Raw genomic sequence first — 13,257 nt, 5'->3', positions numbered from 1 at the left:
TATCTTTAAAAACACATATATATTTTTAAATGTAAGGAATTAGAATGAATAAGGAAGAGCTTAAGATTGTCAGTTTCTGGAGCAAAGATGCAAAAAAGATTGGTGGGACATAGTTGGACAGGCCTCATTAAGAGCCAACTTAAAATTGTCAAAAATTGTCCACCGTTTCCAGTTATTTGACTGAAAACAAGTTACAAAAAGCACCAGATCTAAAGATATGGCAAAGCACTTAACAAGGTTCATTACAGATGCCATCTCCTTAGTATCAAATGTAGGAACTGGATATGGTTTGATTTAACTTGGTGGAACTTATTTTAGCCATGATATCAAATGAGTTGCCAACTGTTTTCATATCCATTTAGGGTTTTATATAACAGCTGACTGATCATAGATGGATAATCCTTCATCTTTAATTTTATTATGGGAAGATGAGATGAGCCAGTGTCCTGTAATTGTAGACTACAAATATTTAGGAATATTTCCAAAACTAAGTTCTATGCCTGCATCTGATGTGACACAAAACAGTTACGTGATGTTAAATCTATTAATAAGGTGTGTTAGTTTTGATTAATGAGATCAAATAGGGTACAAAGACACTTACTATCTATTTACATATAATGATATTATTTGTAGAACCACTAGATTAGTATGAAAGATGACTGTTATTTTTCAATTAACATGACAGCTGTCTTATATTGAAGTCATTTGGGTGTGGGGGAAGAGTCTCAGTGTCTCAAATGTACAACTGGAACTTTGGACTGGAACTTTGGAAGACTTTCCAAAACCAACCCCCAAAGGTCCTTGTAATTTTGAAAACAGATTGTTGATGTTCACAACATTTAAGAAGGACAGTGTTCTGAAATAAGAATCTTTAATGATCCAGATTATTTGCAAACAGTATCAATTTAGCAATCACTGCCATGCTTGCACAGTTTTTGGATAAATATCTCCAGTAACAGCCTGCCATTTAAGACCTAATCCAGACCATGCACCACATGCACATTCTCATTTCTCATTAGTTTATTTGGCAGAACCATATTTGCATGTCTTGGTCCGGATTCTACAAGTGCATTTATACTAGTAATCTAATATTTATTTGGAAATCATAGTCACAGATAATAAGAGTTCACCAAGATTCTTTATTTTTGGGTTACTGGTAAATATTTGGATGTTTATGGAAAAAGAGTGGGTTTTTTTCACCATGTGGAAGCATACATTTTTAATTCAAATTAGTACTAATGGTCAGCTCCAAGACAACCATCAAATAAAGTGTAAACAAATGAACACAACATGGAAATATATGCATTTTCAAATTGTACTAATAAGGAATTATTCATTTCACCTCCTTAAATGTCAGGGGCATGAAAAAAGCGACAGGTTGAAAAGAGGTGATGTCCAAACTGAGAGCCTGCTGCTGACCAGGCACTCCCACCCTCTATAAAAGAGTTAGCTCCAGACTTTTGCTTGAACTGATAGGCTCCAACCCAGGTAAGTGTGTACATTGATATTGAAACTGTTCTTTGGGATGAAAGAATTTCCACCAAAAGCACACATAATGACAGTTGTGTTTCCTCACACCTTCCTGTTATTTCATTGCTTATGATGGGAAATTGAAACAAAATTGAATTGAAAGATTAATTAGGGTGAAAGATTTGACGCGAAAGACATTTGGATTGGCTACACTCCCAGATATCAGATGTCTGTAATGATAGAATTCAGGCCAGAAAATAAAAATTAGATATCAGTTATTTTACTTAGATTTCATGATTTTTTTCATAGCATCTTGTGGCTTCACAAGAGATTCTACAACTGATTCTCATCTAGACGCAGAGGTAAAGTCACTACATGTACACACACACACACACACACACACACACACACACACACAAACACATATTTATCTAAATCTTTTGTTTCCATCTGTTTAGTCACTAAGGTGCCACGATGAGCACAGATGCAGAGATGGAGCAGTATGGCCCTGCCGCCATTTATCTCCGCAAGCCAGAAAAGGAGAGGATCGCGGCACAAACTGCCCCTTTTGACGCAAAGACAGCCTTCTTTGTGATTGATACTGATGAGATGTATGTAAAGGGGAAACTCATTAAGAGAGAAGGTGGCAAAGCCACAGTGGAAACTGATGGTGGAAAGGTAAACCAATTACTTTTTTCATTGAATACATAGCCATATTAGACAGTGTATAGTAGGGTATCATGTTAAGTAATCTAGAAACTAACATTCAAATAATATTTATGAACTTGTTACATTTTTGTTGTATATTTAGACTGTCACTGTGAAAGAGGATGACATCCACGCCAGGAACCCTCCAAAGTTTGACAAAATGGAGGACATGGCCATGATGACCCATCTGAATGAGCCATCTGTGCTGTTTAACCTCAAAGAGCGTTTTGCATCATGGATGATCTACGTATGTCTTTGCTTAAATTTGACTACTAAGAAAAAAACTTTCTTTCATCTGTTTAGAACAGGCAGCCATTTAAGTATTGCTTTTTGCTTTCTATAGACCTACTCTGGGTTGTTCTGCGTCGTGGTGAACCCCTACAAGTGGCTTCCTGTGTATGATGCTCAATGTGTTGCAGCATACAGAGGAAAGAAGAGGATTGAGGCTCCACCACACATCTTCTCCATCTCTGATAATGGCTATCAGGCCATGCTCACTGGTAAGATTCAAGCTGAAATGAGAGGAGTTGAGAAAAATTCAATTCAAATGGATACCTAAAACAATCGTTTTTCTTTTAGATCGTGAGAACCAGTCGATCCTGATTACGTAAGTACAAAATATTCTTTGTAAAAATCTATAGTTGTGAATATTAGGATGAATCTTCCAATCCTTTCTGTTCTACCCAGTGGAGAATCTGGTGCCGGAAAGACTGTGAACACCAAACGTGTCATCCAGTACTTTGCAACAATTGCAGCTCTTGGAGCTAAGAAAGAGGCAACACCTGGCAAAATGGGGGTATTGTGGTTTGTTTATTAAAATGTGATCATTAGAGAGAAGCCAATTTGGTTTATTAACTAATGTCAAAACTCTTTTCTTTTCCAGGGTTCTCTTGAGGACCAAATCGTTGCAGCCAACCCTCTGCTGGAGGCCTATGGTAATGCCAAGACTGTGAGAAATGACAACTCCTCACGCTTTGTAAGTGATGAAAGTACCAATCTTTCTTTGCTATTGGACTACCAAAAATTACATAAATGGTGTGACTGTTTAGGGTAAATTCATCAGAATCCACTTTGGGACTTCTGGCAAGCTGGCTTCAGCTGATATTGAAACATGTATGTGTCATCTCAATATTCATCTGGCCTATAATGTCATATCATGATTGTAAGTGTAGACAATTACACAATAATATAACATGTATGACATAAATGTTTTTCCTCTCCTTTTAGATCTGCTGGAGAAGTCACGTGTCACCTTCCAGTTGTCTGCTGAGAGGAGCTACCATATCTTCTATCAGCTGATGACCGGACATAAGCCTGAACTGCTGGGTACAGTTTTAGATCCTTTTAAGATCCTTTTAGATATTTTTAGCTCAACAACAAAATAATAGGAAAAGCTAAAATTAAATGATATATATAATTGATATATAATGTAATTGCCTATCTTTCAGAGGCTCTCCTCATCACAACTAACCCCTATGACTACCCAATGATCAGTCAGGGTGAGATCACTGTCAAAAGCATTGATGATGTGGAGGAGTTCATTGCTACAGATGTAAGGAGACACTTTTTTTGGTGTTTTTGTTCCTCCATAAAGAATCTATAAATGTATTTCCTGTGTGACTCAGACTGCTATTGACATCCTGGGCTTCACTGCTGATGAAAAGATAAACATCTACAAGCTGACTGGAGCTGTGATGCATCATGGTACCATGAAGTTCAAGCAGAAGCAGCGTGAGGAGCAGGCTGAACCTGATGGCACTGAGGGTAATGACTACAATAATGCAAATTCTTATACTTAACAATTGTTTTATATAATGGAAGGTGAATATGTATTGGATGTGTTTCCACCCAGTGGCTGATAAAATCGCCTACTTATTGGGCCTGAACTCAGCTGATATGCTGAAATGTTTGTGCTACCCAAGAGTCAAGGTTGGTAATGAGATGGTGACCAAAGGTCAGACCGTCCCACAGGTAAGGAAGAAGAATCACATCATTGAAGAGCTAGATGCACGTTAAAGAATTATAGTGGCTGACATATACTCAACGTCCCTATTGTCAGGTCAACAATGCTGTCAGTGCTCTGTGTAAGTCTATCTATGAGAAGATGTTCTTGTGGATGGTCATCCGTATCAATGAGATGCTGGACACAAAGCAGTCAAGGTCATACTTCATTGGAGTGTTGGATATAGCTGGATTTGAGATCTTCGATGTGAGTTATCAGTTGTATTTGGACACATGATCTTCAGCCTTTTTTATAGGGCAATTAACAACAGTCCTTCCATAAAATGACAGTTCAACAGCTTGGAGCAGCTTTGCATCAACTTCACCAATGAGAAACTGCAACAGTTTTTCAACCACACCATGTTTGTCCTGGAGCAAGAGGAGTACAAGAAGGAAGGCATTGAGTGGGAATTTATTGACTTTGGTATGGATTTGGCTGCCTGCATTGAGCTTATTGAGAAGGTAAAAGATCACTCTGATATTGTGATGTCTGTATATACCATAGAAATTCTCATGAAATAAATTCTTCACAGCCAATGGGCATCTTCTCCATCCTGGAAGAGGAGTGCATGTTCCCCAAGGCCTCTGACACAACATTCAAGAACAAGCTGCATGATCAGCATCTTGGCAAGACCAAGGCCTTTGAGAAGCCAAAGCCTGGAAAGGGCAAGGCTGAAGCTCACTTCTCCCTGGTCCATTATGCTGGCACTGTGGACTATAACATCAGTGGCTGGCTGGATAAGAACAAGGACCCCCTGAATGACTCAGTTGTTCAGCTCTACCAAAAATCTTCCAACAAGCTCTTGTCCATGCTGTATGCTACACATGGTGCTGATGGTAGGAATGTTCATAATTTTATATGAAATAACTCTTCACATTTGATCATGATAATGAAAGCTAAAGAATGTTTTGATATGCAGATGCTGCTGCTGCTGGTGGAAAGAAGGCAGGAAAAAAGAAGGGTGGTTCCTTCCAGACTGTGTCTGCTCTCTTTAGAGTATGTTTTTTCAGAATTTGTGATTAAATAATGACAACTCCTAGTCTGCCAGAAAATTAATCTTTTTGTGTTGATCCACAGGAGAACTTGGCCAAGCTGATGACAAATTTAAAAAGCACTCATCCTCATTTTGTCCGCTGCTTGATTCCCAATGAGTCCAAGACCCCAGGTAAGAAGCCAGCGCAGCTTTTGTATGTTACTCTATTATTTAAATTATTATGTAAAATTGATTCCGAATAACTCCATGGATTTCTCCCATTAGGTCTGATGGAGAACTTCTTGGTCATCCACCAGCTGAGGTGTAATGGTGTCCTGGAAGGCATCAGAATCTGCAGGAAAGGATTCCCCAGCAGAATTCTCTATGGTGACTTCAAGCAGAGGTGATATCTTAGTAGAATCAGTTGAACATATTATATTATCTGTAATTTGATGACTGAACTGTCGTACCTGCATTCTCTTGTAGATACAAAGTATTGAATGCCAGTGTCATTCCCGAGGGACAGTTTATTGACAACAAGAAAGCTTCAGAGAAGCTTCTGGGCTCTATTGATGTGGATCACACCCAGTACAAGTTTGGACACACTAAGGTGCAGTTTAGAATACAGCAGCAAGAATAGAAAGAGTTGTTTTGTTTCCATGTGTGCTGAAGACTGGTTTCATTTCACTGGATTCACAGGTGTTCTTCAAAGCTGGTCTGCTGGGTACCCTGGAGGAGATGAGAGATGAGAAACTGGCTGAGCTGGTGACAATGACTCAGGCCCTCTGCAGAGGATATCTCATGAGGAAGGAGTTTGTTAAGATGATGGAGAGGAGGTAGGATTAATAGAAACTTTACACGGTCCTCATTCATAACAAACTAGCACATAAGATATTACATAATTGCATTTGTATATTGAAACAGAAGTTATATTTTGGTGTTTATTTTATAGAGAATCGCTCTTCACCATCCAGTACAATGTCCGCTCATTCATGAATGTCAAGAACTGGCCATGGCTGAAACTCTACTTTAAGATCAAGCCTCTTCTGAAGAGCGCTGAGACTGAGAAGGAACTGGCTCAGATGAAAGACAATTATGAGAAAATGCAATCTGACCTGGCTACTGCCCTGGCCAAGAAGAAAGAACTGGAGGAGAAAATGGTTTCCCTTCTGCAGGAAAAGAACGACCTGCAACTGCAAGTCGCATCAGTAAGTCACAGCACACCACAGCACTGGAAACCCTCAATAAACTGATACCAGCTGTACTCTAAATTATCTCACTTGTTCTATACTAGGAAGTTGATAACCTTTCTGATGCTGAGGAGAGATGTGAGGGACTCATCAAGAGTAAGATCCAGCTGGAGGCCAAACTCAAAGAGACAACTGAGAGACTGGAAGATGAAGAAGAGATGAATGCTGAACTGACAGCCAAGAAGAGGAAGCTGGAGGATGAATGCTCTGAGCTAAAGAAAGACATCGATGACCTGGAGCTCACCTTGGCTAAAGTGGAGAAGGAGAAACATGCTACAGAAAACAAGGTTCCAATTACTTTAAGCAATAAATTATACCGTTTTTAGGAAAAAGGAAACACTAGTTGAAAATAATGAATCACTGTAGGTGAAAAACCTGACAGAGGAGATGGCATCTCAAGATGAGTCTATCGCCAAGTTAACCAAGGAGAAGAAAGCTCTCCAGGAGAGCCACCAGCAAACACTGGATGACCTCCAGGCAGAGGAAGACAAAGTCAACACTCTGACCAAGGCCAAGACAAAGCTGGAACAGCAAGTGGATGATGTAAGAAAATGACTGAATAATGCACCTCTTTTAGAGCATACTGGGTGTTTTCAACATAAAAATATTCAAATAATAAACATTAAATGTCACCTGAAAGCTTGAGGGATCACTGGAGCAAGAGAAGAAGCTCCGCATGGACCTTGAGAGAGCCAAGAGAAAATTGGAGGGAGACCTGAAACTGGCCCAGGAGTCCATAATGGATCTGGAGAATGACAAACAGCAATCTGATGAGAAAATCAAGAAGTAAGGGTTTGTCTTACAATCATAATGGTATTTCTAGCACACTGCTTTTCCTCATTGACAACAATAACCATAAAAATGAAACTGTTCTCATTCAGGAGGGACTTTGAGATCAGCCAGCTGCTCAGCAAGATTGAGGATGAACAGTCTCTTGGTGCTCAACTTCAGAAGAAGATCAAGGAGCTCCAGGTCAAGTTTTAATGTTTATCAATTAAATGTTAATGTCTGAATTAATGACTATAGCTCCCACTCAAATCCTTTTTGACTGTCATCAAATCTGTAGGCTCGTATTGAGGAGCTGGAGGAGGAGATTGAGGCTGAGAGAGCTGCTCGGGCCAAGGTTGAGAAGCAGAGAGCTGACCTCTCCCGGGAGCTTGAGGAGATCAGTGAGAGGCTTGAAGAAGCTGGTGGAGCAACAGCTGCTCAGATTGAGATGAGCAAGAAGCGTGAGGCTGAGTTCCAGAAGCTGCGTCGTGATCTTGAAGAGTCCACCCTGCAGCATGAAGCTACTGCAGCAGCCCTCCGTAAGAAGCAGGCTGACAGCGTTGCAGAGTTGGGAGAGCAGATTGACAACCTGCAGCGTGTCAAACAGAAGCTGGAGAAAGAAAAGAGCGAATACAAGATGGAGATCGATGACCTGTCCAGCAACATGGAGGCTGTTGCTAAATCAAAGGTAAGTGACTGATCCTATAATTATGTTTGGCATCATTCTGAGAAAATTGTAACATCTGAAGTTGCTGAAAAGTGCCCGACAGAATTTCCCTATGTGTTTATAGGGGAACTTGGAGAAAATGTGCAGAACACTCGAGGATCAGTTGAGTGAACTCAAATCCAAAAACGATGAAAATGTTCGTCAGCTGAATGATATTAATGCACAAAGGGCCAGACTGCAGACAGAGAATGGTGAGTGACCTCTCCAGTACAGTTGTGCTATTTGAACTATATGAACTAACTGCAAAGTGAACCTTCCATTATCCAGGTGAGTTTGGTCGCCAGCTTGAAGAGAAAGAAGCTCTTGTTTCCCAGTTGACCAGAGGCAAACAAGCTTTCACTCAACAGATTGAGGAACTTAAGAGACACGTTGAGGAGGAAGTCAAGGTATGATTTTCAACAATTAATGAATTTACATTTTTATTTCATGTATTTTCTGATAGTTTTGGCCTAAACTACAACTATTCCCGAACTGCATTGTTCTCCTCAACAGGCCAAGAACGCCCTGGCCCACGGTGTTCAGTCAGCACGCCATGACTGTGATCTGCTCAGAGAGCAGTACGAGGAGGAGCAGGAAGCCAAGGCTGAACTGCAGAGAGCAATGTCCAAGGCCAACAGTGAGGTGGCTCAGTGGAGAACCAAGTACGAGACGGATGCTATTCAGCGTACTGAAGAGCTGGAGGAAGCCAAGTAAACCGTCTAATCCTTCAATGTAATTCAGTGTTCCCTACTTTTATTTCAGGTAATCACATTATTGTTCACTTCAGGAAGAAGCTGGCCCAGCGTCTGCAGGACGCTGAGGAATCCATTGAGGCTGTGAACTCAAAGTGTGCCTCTCTGGAGAAGACCAAGCAGAGACTGCAGGGTGAGGTGGAAGACCTCATGATTGATGTGGAGAGAGCTAATTCTCTGGCTGCCAACCTTGACAAGAAGCAGAGGAACTTTGACAAGGTAAAACAATTTAAACATTGATTGATCAGGATTATATACAAAACCACAATGTAAAATCATAAAAACCATGGACCAAATCAAGAGTTTGCTGGGCATTCCTTCAGGTCCTGGCAGAATGGAAGCAGAAGTACGAGGAGGGTCAGGCAGAGCTGGAAGGAGCTCAGAAGGAGGCTCGTTCTCTCAGCACTGAACTCTTCAAGATGAAGAACTCTTATGAGGAAGCTCTGGATCATCTGGAAACCATGAAGAGAGAAAACAAGAACCTGCAGCGTATGTGAAGCATCTTTCCAATGTGATGATGATTAATTTAACTAGTAAATATTATAGTATTTGTTTTATTTAAGGCAGACATCAGAAATATTTGCCTGATAGTCATAGTTGTATTATCTTTTGATTTCTTTATAGAGGAGATCTCTGACCTGACTGAACAAATTGGTGAGACTGGAAAGAGTATTCATGAGTTGGAGAAGTCCAAGAAAACTGTTGAGACAGAGAAGTCTGAGATCCAGGCGGCACTGGAGGAAGCTGAGGTGAAATTCTGATTCAAACCAGTTGTCATGAAATGTGTTCAAGACCTACTCTTAAAGATGACTAAACATTTTTATTCCTTATATTAGGGAACATTAGAGCATGAAGAGGCCAAGATTCTACGCGTCCAGCTTGAGCTCAATCAGATCAAGGGTGAGGTTGACAGGAAATTGGCAGAGAAGGATGAGGAGATGGAGCAGATCAAGAGGAACAGCCAGAGAGTGATCGACTCCATGCAGAGCACACTTGATGCTGAGGTCAGGAGCAGAAATGATGCCCTGAGAGTCAAGAAGAAGATGGAAGGAGACCTGAATGAAATGGAGATTCAGCTGAGCCATGCCAACAGGCAGGCTGCTGAGGCCCAGAAACAGCTGAGGAATGTCCAGGGACAGCTTAAGGTTGGTTTGGTTCAGCTGTTGTTAATGTGATCAAAATATTAACCAAGAAGAAAACTGACCTTGTGTCTTTGTTGTCAGGATGCCCAACTGCACCTCGATGATGCTGTGAGAGGACAAGAAGATATGAAGGAGCAGGTTGCCATGGTAGAACGTAGAAATGGTCTGATGATGGCTGAGATTGAGGAGCTCAGAGCTGCTCTGGAGCAGACAGAGAGGGGACGCAAAGTGGCTGAACAGGAGTTAGTTGATGCCAGCGAGCGTGTTGGTCTGCTTCACTCTCAGGTTGGGTTCCATTAATTCTCTTCTCAAGAAGCTACTATATCAACTATTCTTTATAAAGATCTTGCTAAGACTACTTTTTAAACATTCAGAACACCAGTCTTCTGAACACCAAGAAGAAGCTGGAAGCTGACCTTGTCCAGGTTCAGGGTGAGGTAGATGATTCCATCCAGGAAGCGAGAAATGCAGAAGATAAAGCCAAAAAGGCCATCACTGATGTGAGTTCCCATCTATCATTTAGATGGTCCATTTCTCATTTGCTTCCATGCTCTGAGAATATTAATCCTACCATGGACTCTAAATAAAGAAGGGAAATGTTTGTAATTTCAGGCTGCTATGATGGCAGAAGAGCTGAAGAAGGAACAGGACACCAGTGCTCATCTAGAGAGGATGAAGAAGAACCTGGAGGTCACTGTCAAGGACCTGCAGCACCGCTTGGATGAAGCAGAGAGCCTTGCCATGAAAGGTGGCAAGAAGCAGCTCCAGAAACTGGAGTCCAGGGTAGCTATAAACCCTCAACATAATTCACATGTGTGGATATTCCTGGAGAAAAATATGATGGAGGATATTAATTATCTTTCAGGTACGTGAGCTGGAAGCTGAGGTTGAAGCTGAGCAGAGACGTGGAGCTGATGCTGTTAAAGGTGTCCGCAAATATGAGAGGAGAGTGAAGGAGCTGACCTACCAGGTAAAGTAGAAAGAATAATTACAGTTACTGGTCTGTGAGTGCCTTGTTTCTGTTTTCTTTTATTTCTTATATCTTCTTTATATTAATTTAATTCTATAGACTGAGGAGGACAAGAAGAATGTCATCAGACTTCAGGATCTGGTGGATAAACTGCAGCTTAAAGTGAAAGCTTACAAGAGACAAGCTGAGGAGGCTGTGAGTCAACAACACTTTTGTGACCATCTCCTTAATTTAGAATACCGTATATAATAGCATTCTTGACTTCCTCTTCCACCCCCTCACAGGAGGAGCAGGCCAACACTCACATGTCCAGGCTGAGGAAGGTTCAGCATGAGATGGAGGAAGCTCAGGAGCGTGCTGACATTGCTGAGTCTCAGGTCAACAAGCTGAGAGTCAAGAGCCGTGATGTGGGGAAGGTACGTTTTAACACATTTCAGACTATTTTCATGCCAACACAAACCAAACATTTTTCTGTTCTAGTCGTCATGCATAGGGTACAAGGCTTGATTATTATCTTTTCTCTTTTTTAAAAGGCAAGTGAGTCTGCTGAGTAAAATGCAAGAAGATAAAATTCATGAAACATGATCCACCTTCTATCAGAAATTAATAAAAATATCTCATAAATTTTCTCGAATGGTTGTCATTTGTTTTGTGCCCTAATATATTTAAACAAGCTAAATTCACCCAAGTTACACTGATAGTTTCAGTTATGTCCAAAAGTTAACGCATGTCCTTTGACTATTTTATTTTAACATCTTTTAAAAAAATCATTAACATCTTATATCTGCTTCTGATCAAGTTGTGACCTGTACATTTGGGAGAAAAATATAGAGAAACAGAGACTGAAAGGGCTTTAAAGTTGATTAAACTAGCATGGAGACATTAGACCTTTAGACTGGAGTTACTGGAGGCTCTACTCGAGTGTATGTGTCTAGCGAAATGACCACTGACCTGCAGATGCCTTTCCTATTTTAATCAGCGTATATCACTTATCCCTCTTGGGAATACTGTGTGTATACCATAAATGTCAAGTTTAAGATCTGCTTACGTTTCAAAGCACATGGCACCACCATGTATGTGGAACAACTCAACAGCTGACCAGTTCAACACAAAATTCATCATTAAAAAAACTAATTTTAGTTGGTTGATTTTAAATGTTTTAATGTCTACATAGATAGTCCAAAAAACCTGATAATAGTCCCCCTTCAGGTAACATTAAAGCTGTAATGAAAAACTATTAGGCAACCCAGTAATACAGACCAGTACTGGCATTGGGATGTGTTACTGCTTAAGCACTTCTAATCTACATAGATGTACTCTATAAAGCTCTGACATCAGTTTATGTGCACTGATACATGAGGCCAGTCCTTGAGATGTCTTTCTAATTTTGGTAAAGCTAGCAGCCCAAGCCTTTGCCATAATTGAAAATGTGGGCAGTCATTGAATAAAATATCTTGATCCCCTCATAGCATCTTATATATCTCACACAGTATCCATACCCATATTATGTTGAAATAGGCATAAAAAGATTATTGAAATAATTGGATTTAGCTCATATTTGAAATACACTTAGTATTTACTATTTTTTGGTCCAATTAAAAAGCACACAAAAGCTTATACAGAAACACTATGTTACAAAAGTCAAGGCTTATTTGACATTTGCTCATGGATGTTTGGCAATCCTTTTGAAACTGCTGTGTGTGAAAACCTTTCATAGACATAATCCTTTCACACAAGTCACACATACAGAAGAGAAAAAAAACAAAATATGTGCACACATTCACCAATTAGGGATAGTGAATTTGATCTCTGCAATGGGGATCGGGTGCCTTGATCAGTGATATACCAGCCCATGACCAGTAACAGAACAGATTTGAACCAGCCACCCTCAAGTTATAAGAATCAACATGAGCACTAGAGCTTGAATTGTAACTGGTCTGAACATCCACCTGGGTACTATTTGCTGAGTCTGGCCCACTGACTGGCTACTGACTGGGTACCAGTCTCTAAGCTGTCTGGAGGCCTGGCAGCACACTGATATTAGTGGACTACTTTCCTTGTGGGTAATGTACAGGAAACAAAATAAGTTCCTAAGAAACACTTGTGGCTTGTCCCCTGGGAGAAATGGAAGCCAGTTAAGTGTAAGGCAGAGAGCAAACTGGCAGAGAGACTGCCTTCCTGTTATTTAAATGGGTGCTGGACTTGATGCAGGGTACTTGGATAGTAGGACATTAATATATCAAAGTCAGCATGTAAAAAATTCACATCAACAGTTTTAGGTATTTTAAGCCAGATAGACCTGAAAATAGACCAAAGGATGAGACCAGACATTAATTAATCATGATTTTGCTACATGTATCTTTGTGTTTGTGGTTGGAAATATTTGCATTTATTACTTTATTCTGACTTTATTCCTTATATATGGCTCAAAACTAATTTCAATGATGATGTTGCACAAGTCAGAAAGGACCAGAGCTTCCCACATGCTGCCAGACTTTAATCATCCTTTGGTTAAG

At 40.3% G+C, this 13,257-nt stretch overlaps 1 protein-coding gene across 1 annotated transcript; it reads left to right on the top strand.

The window, feature by feature from the left end:
• The first annotated feature begins 1,779 nt into the window (after nucleotides 1–1,779).
• Nucleotides 1,780–11,365, top strand: LOC130514442 (myosin heavy chain, fast skeletal muscle-like). Its single transcript, XM_057014024.1, has 40 exons — nucleotides 1,780–1,832; nucleotides 1,929–2,148; nucleotides 2,282–2,425; nucleotides 2,522–2,678; nucleotides 2,758–2,785; nucleotides 2,866–2,974; nucleotides 3,062–3,154; nucleotides 3,228–3,291; nucleotides 3,406–3,504; nucleotides 3,627–3,730; nucleotides 3,804–3,942; nucleotides 4,031–4,149; nucleotides 4,238–4,387; nucleotides 4,471–4,641; nucleotides 4,713–5,016; nucleotides 5,100–5,176; nucleotides 5,258–5,345; nucleotides 5,439–5,556; nucleotides 5,640–5,763; nucleotides 5,853–5,989; nucleotides 6,106–6,361; nucleotides 6,448–6,690; nucleotides 6,770–6,946; nucleotides 7,044–7,189; nucleotides 7,285–7,375; nucleotides 7,470–7,859; nucleotides 7,963–8,089; nucleotides 8,166–8,284; nucleotides 8,391–8,587; nucleotides 8,665–8,848; nucleotides 8,953–9,118; nucleotides 9,254–9,378; nucleotides 9,466–9,774; nucleotides 9,853–10,056; nucleotides 10,146–10,271; nucleotides 10,384–10,554; nucleotides 10,637–10,741; nucleotides 10,841–10,936; nucleotides 11,026–11,157; nucleotides 11,275–11,365. Exons 2-40 carry the CDS (start codon nucleotides 1,945–1,947, stop codon nucleotides 11,293–11,295), a joined length of 5,814 nt encoding a protein of 1,937 aa, XP_056870004.1. The 5' UTR covers nucleotides 1,780–1,832; nucleotides 1,929–1,944; the 3' UTR covers nucleotides 11,296–11,365.
• Nucleotides 11,366–13,257: the final 1,892 nt, after the last annotated feature.

The sequence above is a fragment of the Takifugu flavidus genome, chromosome 18 (assembly GCF_003711565.1).
Source record: "Takifugu flavidus isolate HTHZ2018 chromosome 18, ASM371156v2, whole genome shotgun sequence".
Taxonomy (NCBI): Eukaryota; Metazoa; Chordata; class Actinopteri; order Tetraodontiformes; family Tetraodontidae; genus Takifugu; species Takifugu flavidus.
Note: the sequence above shows the minus strand (reverse complement) of the source record. Positions and strands in the feature narration are given on the sequence as shown.

Coding starts and splice junctions, on each gene's coding strand:
- LOC130514442 (XM_057014024.1), top strand. CDS start 1,945: ATGAGCACAGATGCAGAGATGGAGCAGTATGGCCCTGCCGCCATTTAT. Junction 8,588..8,664: donor GAAGAGCTGGAGGAAGCCAA/GTAAACCGTCTA, acceptor TGTTCACTTCAG/GAAGAAGCTGGCCCAGCGTC. Junction 9,775..9,852: donor ATGTCCAGGGACAGCTTAAG/GTTGGTTTGGTT, acceptor CTTTGTTGTCAG/GATGCCCAACTGCACCTCGA.